Below are 15427 nucleotides of genomic sequence, written 5' to 3' on the forward strand. Positions count from 1 at the left end.
CCGCAGCAGCACCTCCCGCAGCACCGCCCGCCCCGCCATCGCCGCGCCCGGGACACCCCGCGGCGTCACAACCGGACCCGCAGCCCCGCCGGCTGTTCGGGACCGTCCCCAGCGGTCACATTCGCGACCAAAGCGTCTGGTTCTTCTCCGAAGCCCGGTTTAGGTGGAACCTTCCCGGCTGACCCCAGTTTCTTAGCGGACTTCCCTGGGTTTCCCGCGTCAAGGGAAGGAATGCACCCGCGTTCCCGCAAGGAGCAGCCAGGTGTGTCACTGGACAGCAGCTCTGATCGCACCTGGGATGCCGGGCCAGCAGGTAGAGGAGGTCAGAGCCTGCCTGCAATCAGCATCCCCACCACCCAAAAGCAGTGCCCGTCAGCCCTGCTCCCACGTTTTATACAGGATCCCTGCTCTGGGCTCTGCTTTGGTGTTCAGAAAGCCTCTGCAGATGTCCCGGGCTGTCTGTGCAAGAGCTTCCTCCTCGGTGAGCAGGACTTCCAGCAGCAATTGCATTTCTCCAGAGGAAAGGAACACGGGCAGCGGGGGGTTGGTTGGTTGCGGGCGCAGAGCTGGACCCGAGATGGGTGAAGGTTGCTTCCATGGGAGCTGAAAATGGACAGAGCTTTCATGGAATCACGGGGTCATTCTGATTGGAATGGACTTTTGAGATCATGGAGTCCAACCTTTAACCCAGCACGCTGCCAGGCCCACCACTAAAGCATCCCCCTCAGCACCACATCTACGCACCTCTTTAATACCTCCAGGTGTGATGACTCCACAGCTTCCCTGAGCAGCCTGTTCCAGTGTCTTGACAACCCTTGCAGTGGGGTGCAATTTTTTTCTAATAGGCAATCTAAACCTCCCCTGGCACAACTTGAAGCTGTTTCCCCTTGTCTTATCACTAGTACCTTGGGAGAAGAGACTGACACCCACCTCCCTACAGCCTCCTTTCAGGTAGTTGTAGAGAGCAGTAAGGGCTCCCCTCAGCCTCCGTTTCACCAAACTAGACATGCCTGGTTCTCTCAGCTGCTCCTCATAAGACTTGTGCTCTTGACCCTTCACCAGTTTTGTTGCCCTTCTCTGGACATGCTCCAGCACCTCCATGTCCTTCTTGTAGTGAGTGGCCCAAAACTGAGCACAGTATTTGAGGTGCAGCCTCAGCAGTGCTGAATACAGGGGGACAATCATGTCCCTACTCCTGCTGGTCACACTATTCCTGATACAAGCCAGGATGCTGTTGGCCAGCTGGGCCACCTGGGCACACTGCTGGCTCACGTTCAGCTGGCTGTGAACCCTCAGGTCCTTCTTCTCTGGGCAGTTTGCCACTCTTCCCCAAGCCTGCAGTGTTGCCTGGGGGTGTTGTGACCAAAATGCAGGACCCAGCACTTGGCCTTATTGAACCTCCTACAATTGGCCTCGGCCCATCAATCCTGCCTCTCCAGGTCCAGCTGTAGAGCCTTCCTACCCTCAAACAGATCAACACTCCCACTCGACTTTGTGTCATCTGCAAACTGACTGAGGGTGCACTCATCCAGATAATTTCCCTGCATTTTAGACTAGCCTTGTATCTTACCTGTTTGACTTAGCCTTTCTTTAACAATTTCTTCCCAGGATACTTGTTCTCACATGTCCAACAGCAAACATGGAAGAAAATTGCTTGAACTGATCAAGCTACTTCTGTAAAGGCTAGAAGAGAGATGATTACTTTTATGAAATACTTGGGAGGCTCTCAGATATTGAAGGCAGAGAAAGCTGAAGAAATGGGAGACTACCAAGTGATGAGAAACGAACTCAATAGAGGCCCAGTCCCTGGAGACATTCAAGGTCAGACTTGATATGGTTCTGACCAACCTGATCTAGTTATATAGGTCCGTGCTCACTGCAGGAGGGCTGGACAAGATGACTTTTAAAGGTCCCTTCCAACCCAATGCATTCTATGATTCTGTGATTATTCAATAAAGTTCATGAAGCTGTCGAAGTTGATGTTGTCAAAATAGTAATTATGTCCTTAATAATAGCTCCTATTCTGTATCTGTCAATATTGAATAAAGCCAGCTGTCTCTAGGGAGGGAAAAAATATTTCCCATATAGGTTAAATAAACTGTGTATTTTAGTTGTGAGTTGGTTTTTTTTTCATCAAGACATTTTCAACACACTTTCCTATATATACTTATGCAGATGTAAAGTATTAATATATATACACAAAGATGCACATCTGTTCTGTGCCACTGTGACTTGTGATAGGATGCAGGACATAGTTAACATGAAGGAAAGGTGAATAATTTCCAGAAACAGCAGGGCTACATACTTCTCTAGAAGAAACAGATCTTTACCATTTCTACAGAATAAGCAAGAACTCAGCTTCTTAGGCTGGGCCCTAGTAAACAGCTGGATGGCATTTTGTGTATTTTCTCAACATTATTAGTTAGTAGCACTAACTTTTCCATTCCTTGCTTGTACTTCACATACTAGGGATTAGTCTTGGTCTGTTTCTAGAGTCTTACCTTCTGCTCTCTCTGTTTCTTTTTCTGAGCTTTCTTATTTTTCTGTTTTCATAAAAAAGGGGATAACAAAATGAATGGCAATGGGAAATATCCACCTGGCTCATGCTGTTAAGTGGTTCTGTGGAGGAGCAGTGAACTCCCAAGTGGGCAGAGCTGTTCCACCTACTTGTACTGCTCTCACAGCTGGCTGTACCACAGGCTGCCCAGAGAGGACTGACAAACAGTTTGGAAAGAGCTTGCAGCTGCTTGTTCTTCTTCCCAGCCTCAGGACAACCATAAAGTGCTTCTGCAGTGGGAGTGTGTATTTGGAAGCTTTCTTCCAGGCTGCTTCTTTTCTCCCCTTGATTGACACCATCTTCCACACGATCACTTTCTACAGCCTTTTACAGGAAGACCAGTCTTCCTGGACTTGTAGCCAGTATCACTCCCCTCCCCAGGGTTAGGAGCAGTGGGCAGAGTCACAGTTCTCCTTAAAATTACCCACATGTGAAACTGGGGATGAGATGGAGCTAGGAGCAGCAGACAGAGCTTCTTCAGTGTTACAAACACCTGGAATATGTTTATCTCTCAATTCTGCCTTCAGGCTATCTGGAATGTGGACTTTCAATTTAGCCATATAATGCAAAATTGATGACTTTATTAGTGTAGTTGCTAATTAATAGAACAAATAACACTGCTACCATAATGCCAACAGATTTGTCCTTTAGCTTGAACTCAGTAAGAACATGGACAAACTGGATGCTCAGTAGTCTTCTGAGTTAGTAACTGTACTTGTGAAAGGTTCAAGTAGAGTACAGCCAAATTACATAGACAATGACACAGAGTGAGCCAGACCAGCCTTGTCTCTTTTATTCACACTGATAACCCAGGTTGTTAACGAGGTAAGGAAAATGTTTGATACTACTAGAAAGCCAGAGTTCCTCGCAGTGCTGTTTTCTGTGACAGGACTCTGCTGGTCGATAGAATGTCTTTATTCTCTGTGCATGGGCCAATAAGTAATTCTGTAAGTCATATCTCATTGAAAGCTCCTGCAGCAGGAGCTCATGCCAGAAGATCACCACATCTATAGTGGTCAAGGGGAGGTGGGAAACAGTTCTGAAAAACGCCTCCACTTGTTTTGTTCCCATGCACAGAAAATGGCATGCTTCTGCCACTGGGTAAGAATTGTTGCCATAGTAATGTTTCCAGCACTCCTTTTGGATCAATAGCAGAACAGAGGGGTTTTCAGGTATTTCTGTTGTTTGCAAGCCTGCAGGCATACCCCATATATATATCTATTCTCTTCTATGAAATAAGTTTTTTCAAAGATCTTTTGGCGCTGTACAATCATGTGAAGAAAAGCAACATAATCGTGGTGTACAAAGATGTTGGGTCAGAATCAGACTGGGCAAGTGCAGTGCTGTCAAATAGAGTAAAGTTGTATTTCCTTAATCAAAGCCCTGAACTTGGCCCTTTTAGCCTTATTAACACCTCACCAAATGCAGGAGTGAAATGAAGCTGAACTGGCTGCATTTTTGCTGAGGGTCCAGATGTAGTTCCATTCGCAAGTCAGCGGGATTTTTCAGTTGATTTGAAGTTCATTTTCTGGTTCACGGACACTCTGTAGGCACCTGACATATTGCCACAGCATAGGTGCAAGCTGATTAGATGCTACTAATTCTAGGATGGGAATTAAATGGGAGCTTTTCATAAATTCTTAAGGGCTGAATCTACAAAAAAACCTGGATTTAGTCACTGCACTGCCACTTTCAGCAACCACCTTCAACATGTAGATCATCAGAATCCACCCATCTGCTCTACACATGTCAAAAAAACTGTGTACATGTTGAGAAGAGGCCCTACATTTCCCCTACATAACCTAACAGTTAGGGCACATCTCAGCATTTGCCATGAGCTAATTTAGATGTTTACCAGGAACACTCCCATTCCCAGTAAACAATGTGCAACAGCCATGCTGTGTAGGAGTTGCAGGAGTCAATAGGAGCTGTTCATGCTAGTTGACCTCAGTGTTGGAGAATGGCTGCAAGCACAGTTAATGTATGAAGACAGGCTTTGGTGAAGATGAAGCATTGCCACGTCCAAATGGTTTTGTGAATTTAACATGGAGAGCTGAGGACAAACTTTTCTGAGGTAGAAATTGTTCTGCTTGCCGTGTTGATATGCAAGCAATAAAGGAGAGCACAATTTGCTAGCAATACATTTTGCATCTTTTTTAGGAAAAACATCTCATCTTGGATTTCTCCATGGAATGTTGATTCACTTGCTTCAGTTGTTTACACCTGAACCTTACCATTCACAAGCCTATTATGCATTTTTCTACGCACAGATTCCTTTACAATGAGCAGTATTTATCTACAGATGCAGCACAAGGCTCCGGCAGGTATTACAGTTATTCACTTCTAATTGGAATGGGAACATGCTATCTTCTGCAATTATGTGGTACATTTTTTAAATAGCAACTAATATTTCATTGCCTGCTGAAAACATCTCCAAATCACAAATACAAGTGGCTTCTGTGAGAACAGTGGTAATCAGCACCATAGACACAACTCAGAGAGATTCATTAGAGTTTCTCCACATTTCCTGGGCTGGTGTCTGCATGCATATATCACCACTGAGCAGAAAAAAGTAGGCACTACTTCTTCTTCTTATCTGACATTTCTCAGGAGATCTGGTACTTCGTATCTACTTATTCTCCCCCTTTCTTGCTTCCACCACAACTGGAGGAGCTTTTCTTTATCTTCTACAGCTCCTTCTTTCTTATTGGCAGCAAGGCCCTCTTGCCTACATTTATACATCTGCGGGACACTGGAAAACATTCCTGAGTCCTGTGGCTTGTGTGTAATTGTCTGTCATCATAGCCTTGTGAAGAGAAAGACAGGGGAATTCTGGGAAAAAATGAGATTTCTGTCCATGGACAACAGTATCCTGTGATGATATGACTTTGTCCATGTTACTTAGGAGGTACACACACCTTCCTGATGGGCAGTGTTTTCGACAACAATACTTGTTAAATATTTTATGACAGAAATATAGAAAAATTCAGATAATATTCTTGGTCTTTTTGATAGTCACATCCATTTTTCTGTTACTCTGAAAAAACTTTAGTGAGATAGGTTACAGGTATAGTAACTGCCTGTGAGGAGAGACACTTTGAGGACTGGGAGGATCACTACTAAAACAGTACAAATCTGAGGTCACATCTTGCTCCCACTGCTGCAGCCCTTCTTTGGTCAAAGTGGTTGTTCAGATGTAAATAGGAAGTCAAATTAGTTAAAGGCCTGCTCACCTGAGGGACAATAGAAGTTTTCTTCATAACATCACAGGACTCAAGATCTGAGAGAGCCCTGAACAAAAGCAGTGCTGAGAAGGTGTGGTTTTATCTGTTTCTGGCTTGCACTCAGGACCAGCAAAAATAAAGTGCATCATAAAAGAGATTTCAAGTTTTACAAGTAAAGGGGTAGATTCATGGGCTGGCATTTCAGGACCAAAAATGTAGCCTTAAAATACAGCAACTGCAGGCAGGCACATCACCTGCTCAACGAGGAAGTTCTGTTAAAGTCTAGCTGATACTGTAGATCAGCTTGAGAAGATAATTGCTGTGGCAAGGCCTGCCTTTCAAGCACCATTGCTGTTAGTTCCCTAAGGGAATGTCCCCGAGGCTACCCCTGGCACTTCAGCCTTTCTGTTTACCCACTTTCTCATCCAGAATTCACCCGCCTCCACGTGGTGTTCCTTGGCATCCTCACCAGCACAGCACTTGCAGCAGCTCCAGCTTTGCTGTCTCTGCAGACAAGAGAGGAAAACGCCTGCGTGTAAACCAACCCATGAATGCCCTACCACCTGGCCAGGGCAGGCTGCAAGGCACTGCTACGTAGATGCCAGAGCTTCCACACTGCCCTACCAGCTTTCCTCATCAGGCAGCTGATCACACTCAGGTATCATGCTGGTTTCATCTGCTGTCCCCTGCAGTTTGGCAAAAGCATCCTCTGAAGAGACCAAGCAAGAGCTAATAACTTCTCCTTAGATATCCATGGGTCTGGATGCACTGAGATACCACGGTAACAAGAGCAATGAGAGTGTCTAGACAGACAGACAGACAGTAGTCCCACAGTTAGGGGAGAAAATTTGCCAGCAGATAGTTAATCGAATTAACTGTTACGTATTCTGAACAAAGGAACACTTAAATATGTGACCCACGTGTACAGTGAACCTGGTGATCACCTGCTATGACAGTTTTTATAGTATATCACAGAGCCCCTGACAAATATGAATTAGCAAAGTACTTAAAAAAATAAAATTACATCTAACATTTGACAAACAGTGTTATTAAAATGGCTTCTTCAACAGTATAGGGTTTTCCTGGTAGTGATGGGGAGCCAAACCAATATTCCAGATTAGAGTTCTTAAAAGAGGGGAATTAGGGGAATTAAACCACTTTAAAAGACTGTCTCTTACATAGCCTACACTTAAAAGTCACCACAACCAGTTCTGATAAGGATTTCGAAGTGCAAGATCTGTTTCTGACTTAGATGTTGATCAGCTGTGCACCATTCCCTGACCTGCCTTTGCCTTGGTAAAAATAAATCTTCATTAACTCAGGTGCAGAAATTAGGAGTTGCCTTGAATACCTTTGTTTGTTTGTTCTCAAGCATAAATTATGTTTGAACAATAAGGGCATGGCTCTCCGAAGGGCTGAGCACCTGCAGCTCACATTGCACTCAGCTGGAGCTGTAAATGCCAAGCAGCTTCAAAAAGCCAGGGTTGTAACTGTTATATTGGATGAGATTTAGCCAAACAATGTTGATCGACAACTAAATCTCAGGGCTACCGTTCCTTTTCCAGCTTAACAGGTTTACTTAGAGGCCTAGATTCTGTGTAAAACATTCTGAATAATTTTGTTTAATTAAAAGACTGCAGTGAAAGGAAAGAAAAGCAAAGACATGCCTTGTTCTGCAGTACAATTAAAAAAAACCCAAGTAAATACAATTGCAGTTAATTATCCATCACTCAATACAGAGAGACTTCTACTTAATCTAATCACTGGTTAATTGGATTGTCTCTTTTATTTTATCAAATCTACTGTAACCAAGTAATCTGCATTTGCATTGTGCTTTGTTTATTTTGATGATTTTCTGTTATGAAAAAGGTCACTGTCAGGTCAATTTAGGCCTGTATTTGTTGTTTAATACAACAGGGTTTCACATTACATAAGTACATTTCTGCAGAACCCAATTTGAGGCTCAGACATTTAGAGCTATGCAAGTAAATTGAAGGATCTAAAATTTATTATTTTCAAAGGAATTAGGTGCCCCACTCTGATTAATTGATAATCTGGGCTACATTCAATGAGGTATTTTTTCAGAATCAAGAAGGAGTGAGGAACCTACATGGAAAATATATGCAATAAGGGGCTCACCATGTCTTATTCAGAGTTGCTTCAATGTCCTGCTGGTGATCCCTGGCCAGGCCAGGGTAGGGCAGTGCTTGCAGTTGAGCTGCTCAGCTGATGGATGGTAGTGTTACAAAGTGGGGATTTGTTTGCATGTTTGAATGTTTAGAGAGTAAGTCCTATTTTGGGTTTCAGTGAGACTAAGAGCATTTTTAGAGATGTTTTACCGTGCTGTAAGCTCACAGGTCACACTTGTCTAATGTAGCTCTCTATTCCAGCAGTCAAAAATGAAGTGGTGCACAGGTTAAAGCTGGCCCAAGAAACAGGCTAGTCCTGTCTGTGGTGTTTTAGAGGGTTCAGGAGGAAGATACTTTTCTTTTAACAAAGATTATGGGCTACAGTTGAGGGGATTATGATGCCTGGATCCCATATTGACATTAGCCTTGTGCAGAGAGGACATCCTCAAGCTACTCAAGCTGGGATAACTGATAAGCAACCAGACCAGAACTGGGACATTGAAAGGTTCAGAGGACCTGAAAACAAGAATAGCAATAACTCCCTAAATTTTCCCATGTAAATGTGAATACAGTGGCGTTTACTGCTTCTCTCTAAAGTGCTGTTCAAGACCATGGTAAGTACGTGAGGGAAATTCCCTTATCTTGAATTTGTGAGAGCTGGGGTTAGTGATAAGAGCAGGGATAGTATAATAAAGAGTGCTAATCTCATCATAGCAACCCTGCTGTGTATATTGCTCAGGGCCAGCTCTAGGTATAGGCAAAATAGGCAGTTGCCTATGGCAACAGACTGCTGGTGAAACCAGAGTGAGTTCAGGCTCCTGCTGCTGCCTTTGTCAGTGCAAGTGCCCTGGAGAGCCAGCCTGGTGGCCGTTGCTGGAGGAACCAGGACATGCAGGCTTGTGGCTTTTGATGACAGTGCTGAAGACCTAAGGGCTTCCCTGCAACTGTTGTCATTCTCTCTTTGCACCCATTTGCTGAAAAGAGTGACTCTCCAGGACCCTCCCCTGGCTCTGCTCCTGCTCTTTCGCATCAAATTTCAATCTCGCCAGCGGTTCTGAGATGCCTGGAGCTGGTTTGCATCATGAGAACCCTGCAGGCTTACTTACAGTTGCTGGGGAGAGCTTGAGGTCACCCAGACTTCTATCATCAGTGGCTCCTCGGAGCAATGGCAACACCAGTGCTGACAGAAAGGAGTCAGGAAGGTGTTGTGCTGCGACAGCAACAGAATGTGCAGGCAAAGATCAAACAATTGTTCATGAAATCATGCCAGAGAACTAGGGGTATTTCTGTGCCAAAATAACGCAGACATGGTAAATGAAGAAGAGTGGTTGCTGGGTCATTCTGGTCAAAGCTGAGTCAAAGCCAAGACATACCAGCTAGTAGCCTCACACTTCTAGCCTTCCCTGTTGCATCTTTGACCCAAGCAGAGCCTGAACATCATTTGTGTTGGAAAGTCATAACTATGACTTCCAGTGCTTTTACATTATAAAGCAATTTCTGAAAAGCCATGGTTTCTTGTTGGCAGGTACTTCATCACTGGAAAGCATCTGAAGAAGTGCTTTTTCAGAGAATTTTATTCCAAGGCTTGTGTATTGCTCAGTGTGCATTTGTGTTTACTGAGCACTGAACTGTATTTGCTTTGTTGCTTCATTACTAGAAATATTATCTGCTTGCAAAACAATACATGTTTGGGAAGGGATTTGGTGGGAGGGTGAGGTTGCTCAAAGTTTAATTTTCACGCTTGTTGCCAATCACTGCTGATGGCTGCTCCTTAAGTAGGCTGGTTGAAAAAGGCAGCTCCTTTTTTCCATGTCCATAAATGATCCACTGCCTTCTGGCAGTAGTCTGTAAAGGTATAGCAAAGGCATTAAGAGCCAGACACATACTGACTCCCACCTCTTCTCCATGGAGAAGCTCCTTCTGAGCTCAAGCAAGGTGAGGTTCAGCTCTGCCTCAAAGACATGCAGCTGGGTTGTCTGGGGATATTGCATATTCCCTCAGCCTTGCTGAGCAAGCTTTCCATAGTGGTGCAGTCTAGGATTCCTAGTTCTTGTCTTGCTTGGACCACACCTGCAAATAATGTCCTGGGGTTTTTTATTAATTTTTTTTTTCCTTTTTTAGCTGCAGCTCATTTTGAGTTACAGTGTGAACCCAGAGTCAGCAAAAAGGAGCAGCTCAAAACCTGGTAGGAATTTAAAGGAGGGTCAACAGCCAGATAGTTAATGTTTCAAAATCCATCCATGCTGCTTTGTGTTCCTGGTTGTTCACTCCTAAAAATCACACATGGAGAATCTGATTCGTTTTTTGGTGGGACCACTTTGGAATCTGTGACTGCTCAGTCAGACCTCCAGCTTAGTTAGGATGACAGTATTCTAGAGACACCTCTTTCCACAGCCCCAGGCCAATGTTTTCTTCCCCTGAGGTGGGGCCTGTTCATTGAAAGTGGAGTTGTTCTGTGGCCTCACTCCTGGAAAAGTCTTCCAGCAAAAACCTTCTCAGTGCCCCTGCAGCAGTGGCTGTGGAGACATTTTCCCAGAGCTGCTTTTTAATTGCTGTTATCTGTATTCATAGATTCATGGATCGAAGGCTGGAAGGGCCCACTGGATCATCTCCTTTGACCTCCATGAGCCCTTAAATGTCATCACTTACCCCTGCATTGAACTTGTGTTTATCTGCAGCGTGTGTTCCAGGGGGAACGCAAGGATACCGGGGGACATTGAATTCAGCACCTCTTCTGGCTGGTCCATCTCCTCTGCTGTTAGAAATAGACTCTGCACCGTGGCAGTGCCTGAGGGAACCATCTCGAGGCCTGAGGCCCCATTATGCTGCCCCCACTATACATAATTTAAAAAGACTTCTATTGCCCCAGAGAACTTGGAGACTGTAAAGAATATGGGAGGCTTAATGTCAAACAGAATATTATGCAGTTGGTTTCAGGCTGCTTGGCCAAGTGAGGAAAAAAATGAAAGAATACAGTGGCCTAAAGTAGTTTGGCACTGAGGGCTGAAATGGGAAAGGCAGATGTGAGGTTTGCAGAAATGTCACAGACACTGCAGGAATGATTCAGAGAGGACAGTTGCCCTTAGCCTGCTGGTATAATTTATAAATAAAAATAAATAAATAGCAGGTGGAGAAGAAATGTAAAATAATAATAATTATCAACAGAGAAAAATCCAATCAGATCCTTGAGAATTAAAAAGAAAATCTAGCCCTGGGGAGAGCTGGACTCTGATCTTTTTCTGAGCTCTGGATGCCTGCGTTCTCTTTGCAAAATGATAAATGATCAAAATAAAGAGCAGGCTTAAGGATTTGCAAAATGCTGATTAAAATCAGCTTCCCCATATACAAAATATTAATGTTTCCTGGTGTATATATTTATTAATCTGATTAGAAAGGAAGAATGGACTGAGCAAAATAATATCATTATGCCCCTGAATGCATGGTTGAAGGTAATTTAGGGGTGGTTTTTTTCATTTTTTTGTCTTCTGGAATTATCTGAGTTTTTGAGAAATACTTTCTCATTCTGTAGGGCCTTCAGCACTGATTGGGATGTTTACATATTTTTCTCTTATCTCATCTGGAGTATTTTTTGGTATTTTCAAGGCAGCCTTTTTCCTTCAAACTAAGAGAAGAATTAAAACCTTTAAATTGTGTGGACTTCATTCTTCATTTGCATGAAGTTTGTCCCTCTTAGGTGAACCCACCTAACCTGGTGGACAGTGTCCTGCATGATTCCAGTCTGAGAGAAGAATGAGGCCTGTGATTTTCCTGAGTAGCTCCCTGTTCTAGGCTGACCCTCACTGGCTCCTGGGAAGGTCTTACTGCTTAGGGTGAGAAGCATTCAGCCTCTTGTCTTTTCCCTGAGAAGCAGCACATTTTGCTGAATTATAAACTGACAGTGGGTTAACTCATCAGGATCCTAGAGCTGCTGCAGTAAGGTTTGGGACATTTGTCATGCACTTAGATCTTCCCGGGGGCTAGTTAAGGTAAAGTGAAGACAGCAGCTACCTGCTACCCTCACCCATTTGCACTACAGGTCAAAACACAAAGATCCAAACTGAGGAAAATTATGGATTAGCCCCTGAAAAGCATAACTGGAAGGCTAAATTTGGTGAAACTAGCTACATGGTAGTAACGTGGGCATATACAAAGTATTTCAGCTTCTTGGGCTGATTCTGCTGGGATTCAGCCTTCCAGACCAAGATGGGCATTGCTTGACATGGCTCTGCTTGCTCACGTTGCTTCCTCTAAGTTTCCAATAGCTTGGCAAAGGGTCTGTGTGGTCCTGTAGCATCCCAAATCAGGCTGACACGTACCCTTACTGCTCTTGAGGCAGGTGACAGCAGTACTGTGGAAGAAGGATCTTGCCACAAGAGCAGGCAGATGCAGCAAGGTGGGGAATATCAGTGCTAAGGGCAGTGTAGGCTGAGGCAGGAGCTTCAGTAAAAAGCCTCTGGCCAACTGCTATGCAGGGGGAGAAGTTGTTCTGTAATATTTCTTGCTCAGATTTGATGGATGTTCAAATGTTTTTAAATACATCCACTTATCTTTGGAGTCAGAAACGATATTTAAGATCATCTATAAACTGGCAGACACAAAAGGCTCTGGGAGCAATTGAAGGGACCAACTGATAGACCTGCATTATCCAGCACAACACAGTTCAGGAGACTCACTGGTGTGGAGGGTGTACATGAATGCTGCCTCTGATTAAGTGCCACCAGCTGTCTGTTAACCAAAGATCAAGATGAGTAGGGTGGCAGAGATGTCCCAGCTAGGTCTGGAAGGAGTATATTTGTGCCTGTCAGTCCCGACTCAGCTCTGCCCAGCCCTGTGCACCCTCCCCAGACACATATGCCCCACTCAGCCCTATGCACTCTGCCCAACTCTATGCATCCTTTCCAAAGCTGTGAGCATGGAAGAGCATGATTTACTACCTTGGTAGAAAAGCAGCTGGGCTCTGGAAGCAATAGCTGTTAGCAGTCATGATCACTTCTTGCTTTTTCTTAGCATGTCTCAGGCTCATGGCCTCCCTGAGGCATGATGCTGAGACATCTTTCTGTGCATGGAACAAAGGAGATGGAGCAAGGGGCTGGAGGATGGGAATGTGGTCTCGGGAGGGATGTCATGCCAAACTGTGTGTGCCAAAGAGCTGCAGGGAGAATTCAGCTGGCAGGAAACCAAGTTTACCACTGTGTGAGAAGAAGATGCTTAGAAAGCAAGACCAAGATCATTCTAGTTGCTTTACATGTAGTACAAGTGACCTTAACAAGACACTCAGAGCCCCCCTCCTCCTTCCAGATGCCTTTAACCTGGTTTTACTCTAAATAACTTGATGGAGCTGCAGCTTTATCAACAAGAACAGAAAATCTGGACCCCATGAGCAACATAGTGTGGGAGCACTCCAGAAGCAGAATTCTTGGTGCCAAAGAGGAAGACAGGTCAGCACTGGCCTCTGACAGTAACGAGAGTATAAGAGGCTCTGATGGGAGTTCCTCTCAGACCTCATCAGAAGGGCAGGAGGTGTATTGTGGATCCTTTGAATACACAGAGGAGTTAGAATGAAATAGCAGGCCCTCAGTGACCTGCCATGTTTTTAGAGGACCTCTTGGGGTAAAAAAAAGAAAAAAAAAGTAGGGAAAAAACTCATTTTTTCCCTTATATAATTGAAATAAAGAAAGCAATGGTATATGTCAGTCCCTCCAGAAGTCTTCACATTTCCCTTCACTCTCAGAATTCAACTTAATAAGCTCCAAACACAGACTGTTTTAACAGCTAGTATTCTGACATCTCTTAGTGTTACCCAGAAAATGTCAGCAGCTCAAATGCAGAATAGAAATGTGGCTTCAGTCTTCTTTCAAGCATTTTTTTTTTTTGTCTTTTGACATCCAGTAGCTGCAGGGCTGATGCCTCAATTTAAGAAGTAGCTACAATTAAATGAAATGTGATAACAAGAGAAATCCAAATTCCAAACAGCTTTCAGCTTACATTTTTGAATATGTAAATTTAGAAACATGCATTTAAATTTTAACTACAGGGAAAAAAAAAAAAAGAAGAGCATTTTGGTTGCTTAGAAAACTTAATACAAGATGTTTTCTTCTTACTAAGGACTTGCAAGCCTAAATTTCCAGGCAGATGGAAACATTATGGATCTTATATAGGCACATCTTGGTCCATTTCATTTAAAATAAAGTTTAAATTGTTGAGGTGCAAAGTTTTTATGCATATGATGCAGGAACAGACTTTGTGACTAGCTAAGTGCATGCTAATACATCCCTCAGCATGTTACTACATCCTCTGCCCCCTTGGTTTTCAAACTTCACTGCCATTTTGCTCTTGAAGCCTTGTTCACTTTGAGGGTCTTTGTGACGTAGTGTCCAGAAGCGTCCAGTGTCCTTTGTCCAGAAGCTCAGTTTCTCTTGCCATCAACACTTCCTTTCTTGATGCCTTTCATTTCAACAATCTTAGGTCCCTGAAGTTAATTTGAAATAGTAATTGTTCAGGCCATCTTTCAGACTTATCTTTGGCCATCACCCACTGCTCTGCAAGTGCATTCCATGGTTCAGTCAAAATTTCTCAACTCTGCTTTTAGGACCTTTCTTTTTTTAGCTCCATTTCTATTTAGATAAATAAATTATGACATTGACCATACAATTTCTTGCAGAATGATTCCAACGTATTCTGCCTATCAATCTGCCTTTCACTCTAAAAGGTGCCTCTTCTTCCCACGATGCATTTTAGATTTGGGGAAAATCTCCATATTCACAGAAGCACCTCTTCATACTTTCTTAAAAAAATAAAAAATCAGAACACTGCTGTTCTTAGTTGGCTCAGAGATAATTTTTCTTTCCTATGCTTTTCATTCCAGCTTACTTTCACATTCTTGCTACTTCTCTTCATTACTTTTTTGCCACAAGCAAATAACAGTAATATCAGCAACAAAATCTACCAGCAAAGAAACCTCCAAATCCTGCAAGCTACAGCATCATCAAACAGCAGGTTATCCTCTAAATCATATCACAGATGCCTCTGCATCTGTGTTTCTTCCATACAGCCCCAAATCATATGACTACCTCTGCATCTGTGTTTCTTCCATACAGCCCCAAATCTGCAAGAAACTGCCATCACAGAGCGGTATCACCGGCTGGTGCCATAATATAGATATTCATCAGGGACAAGTATCAGACTTCAAAGAAAGAGAGAATACGTTTGTATTTTAATTTTGTTTAGACCTGCTAGAGAAAAAGAAACCTGAAAAATCCAGAAAATTTAGTTCAAGTTTTGTACATCCACAAAATCTGATGATAAAGAGCTTCACTACCAAGAAATATGCAAGACTTCCCTAAAAACCCTTCCAGTGAATACTTAAGTATGGGGTTTTTTATTATCCTAAAAAAGGTTTAAGGTCATTCAGCCTTCCTCTCCCTGTTAAAATATTGTGTGGATTACCAAAATGTAATTGGTGCTTAAACACCATGCTGCTATTGCCTTGAGTCAAATAGATATGCAAAAGGGGCAGC

The 15427-nt window shown here is 43.5% G+C and overlaps 2 protein-coding genes across 2 annotated transcripts in view; one reads left to right on the forward strand and one right to left on the reverse strand.

Annotated features, from left to right (window-relative positions):
• SPACA1 (sperm acrosome associated 1) overlaps nucleotides 1–39 on the reverse strand; it is a 17108-nt gene extending 17069 nt beyond the window's left edge. The window contains exon 1 of the mRNA XM_010000541.1: nucleotides 13–39. Coding sequence (XP_009998843.1) covers nucleotides 13–39 — 27 coding nt within the window. The remainder of the gene's footprint in view (nucleotides 1–12) is intronic.
• A 192-nt stretch (nucleotides 40–231) lies between these two features.
• The window catches only part of AKIRIN2 (akirin 2), a 148317-nt gene continuing 133121 nt past the window's right edge, over nucleotides 232–15427 (forward strand). The window contains exon 1 of the mRNA XM_010000542.1: nucleotides 232–313. Coding sequence (XP_009998844.1) covers nucleotides 232–313 — 82 coding nt within the window. The remainder of the gene's footprint in view (nucleotides 314–15427) is intronic.

Source organism: Chaetura pelagica, unplaced genomic scaffold, assembly GCF_000747805.2.
Source record: "Chaetura pelagica isolate M959 unplaced genomic scaffold, ChaPel_1.0 scaffold174, whole genome shotgun sequence".
Taxonomy (NCBI): Eukaryota; Metazoa; Chordata; class Aves; order Apodiformes; family Apodidae; genus Chaetura; species Chaetura pelagica.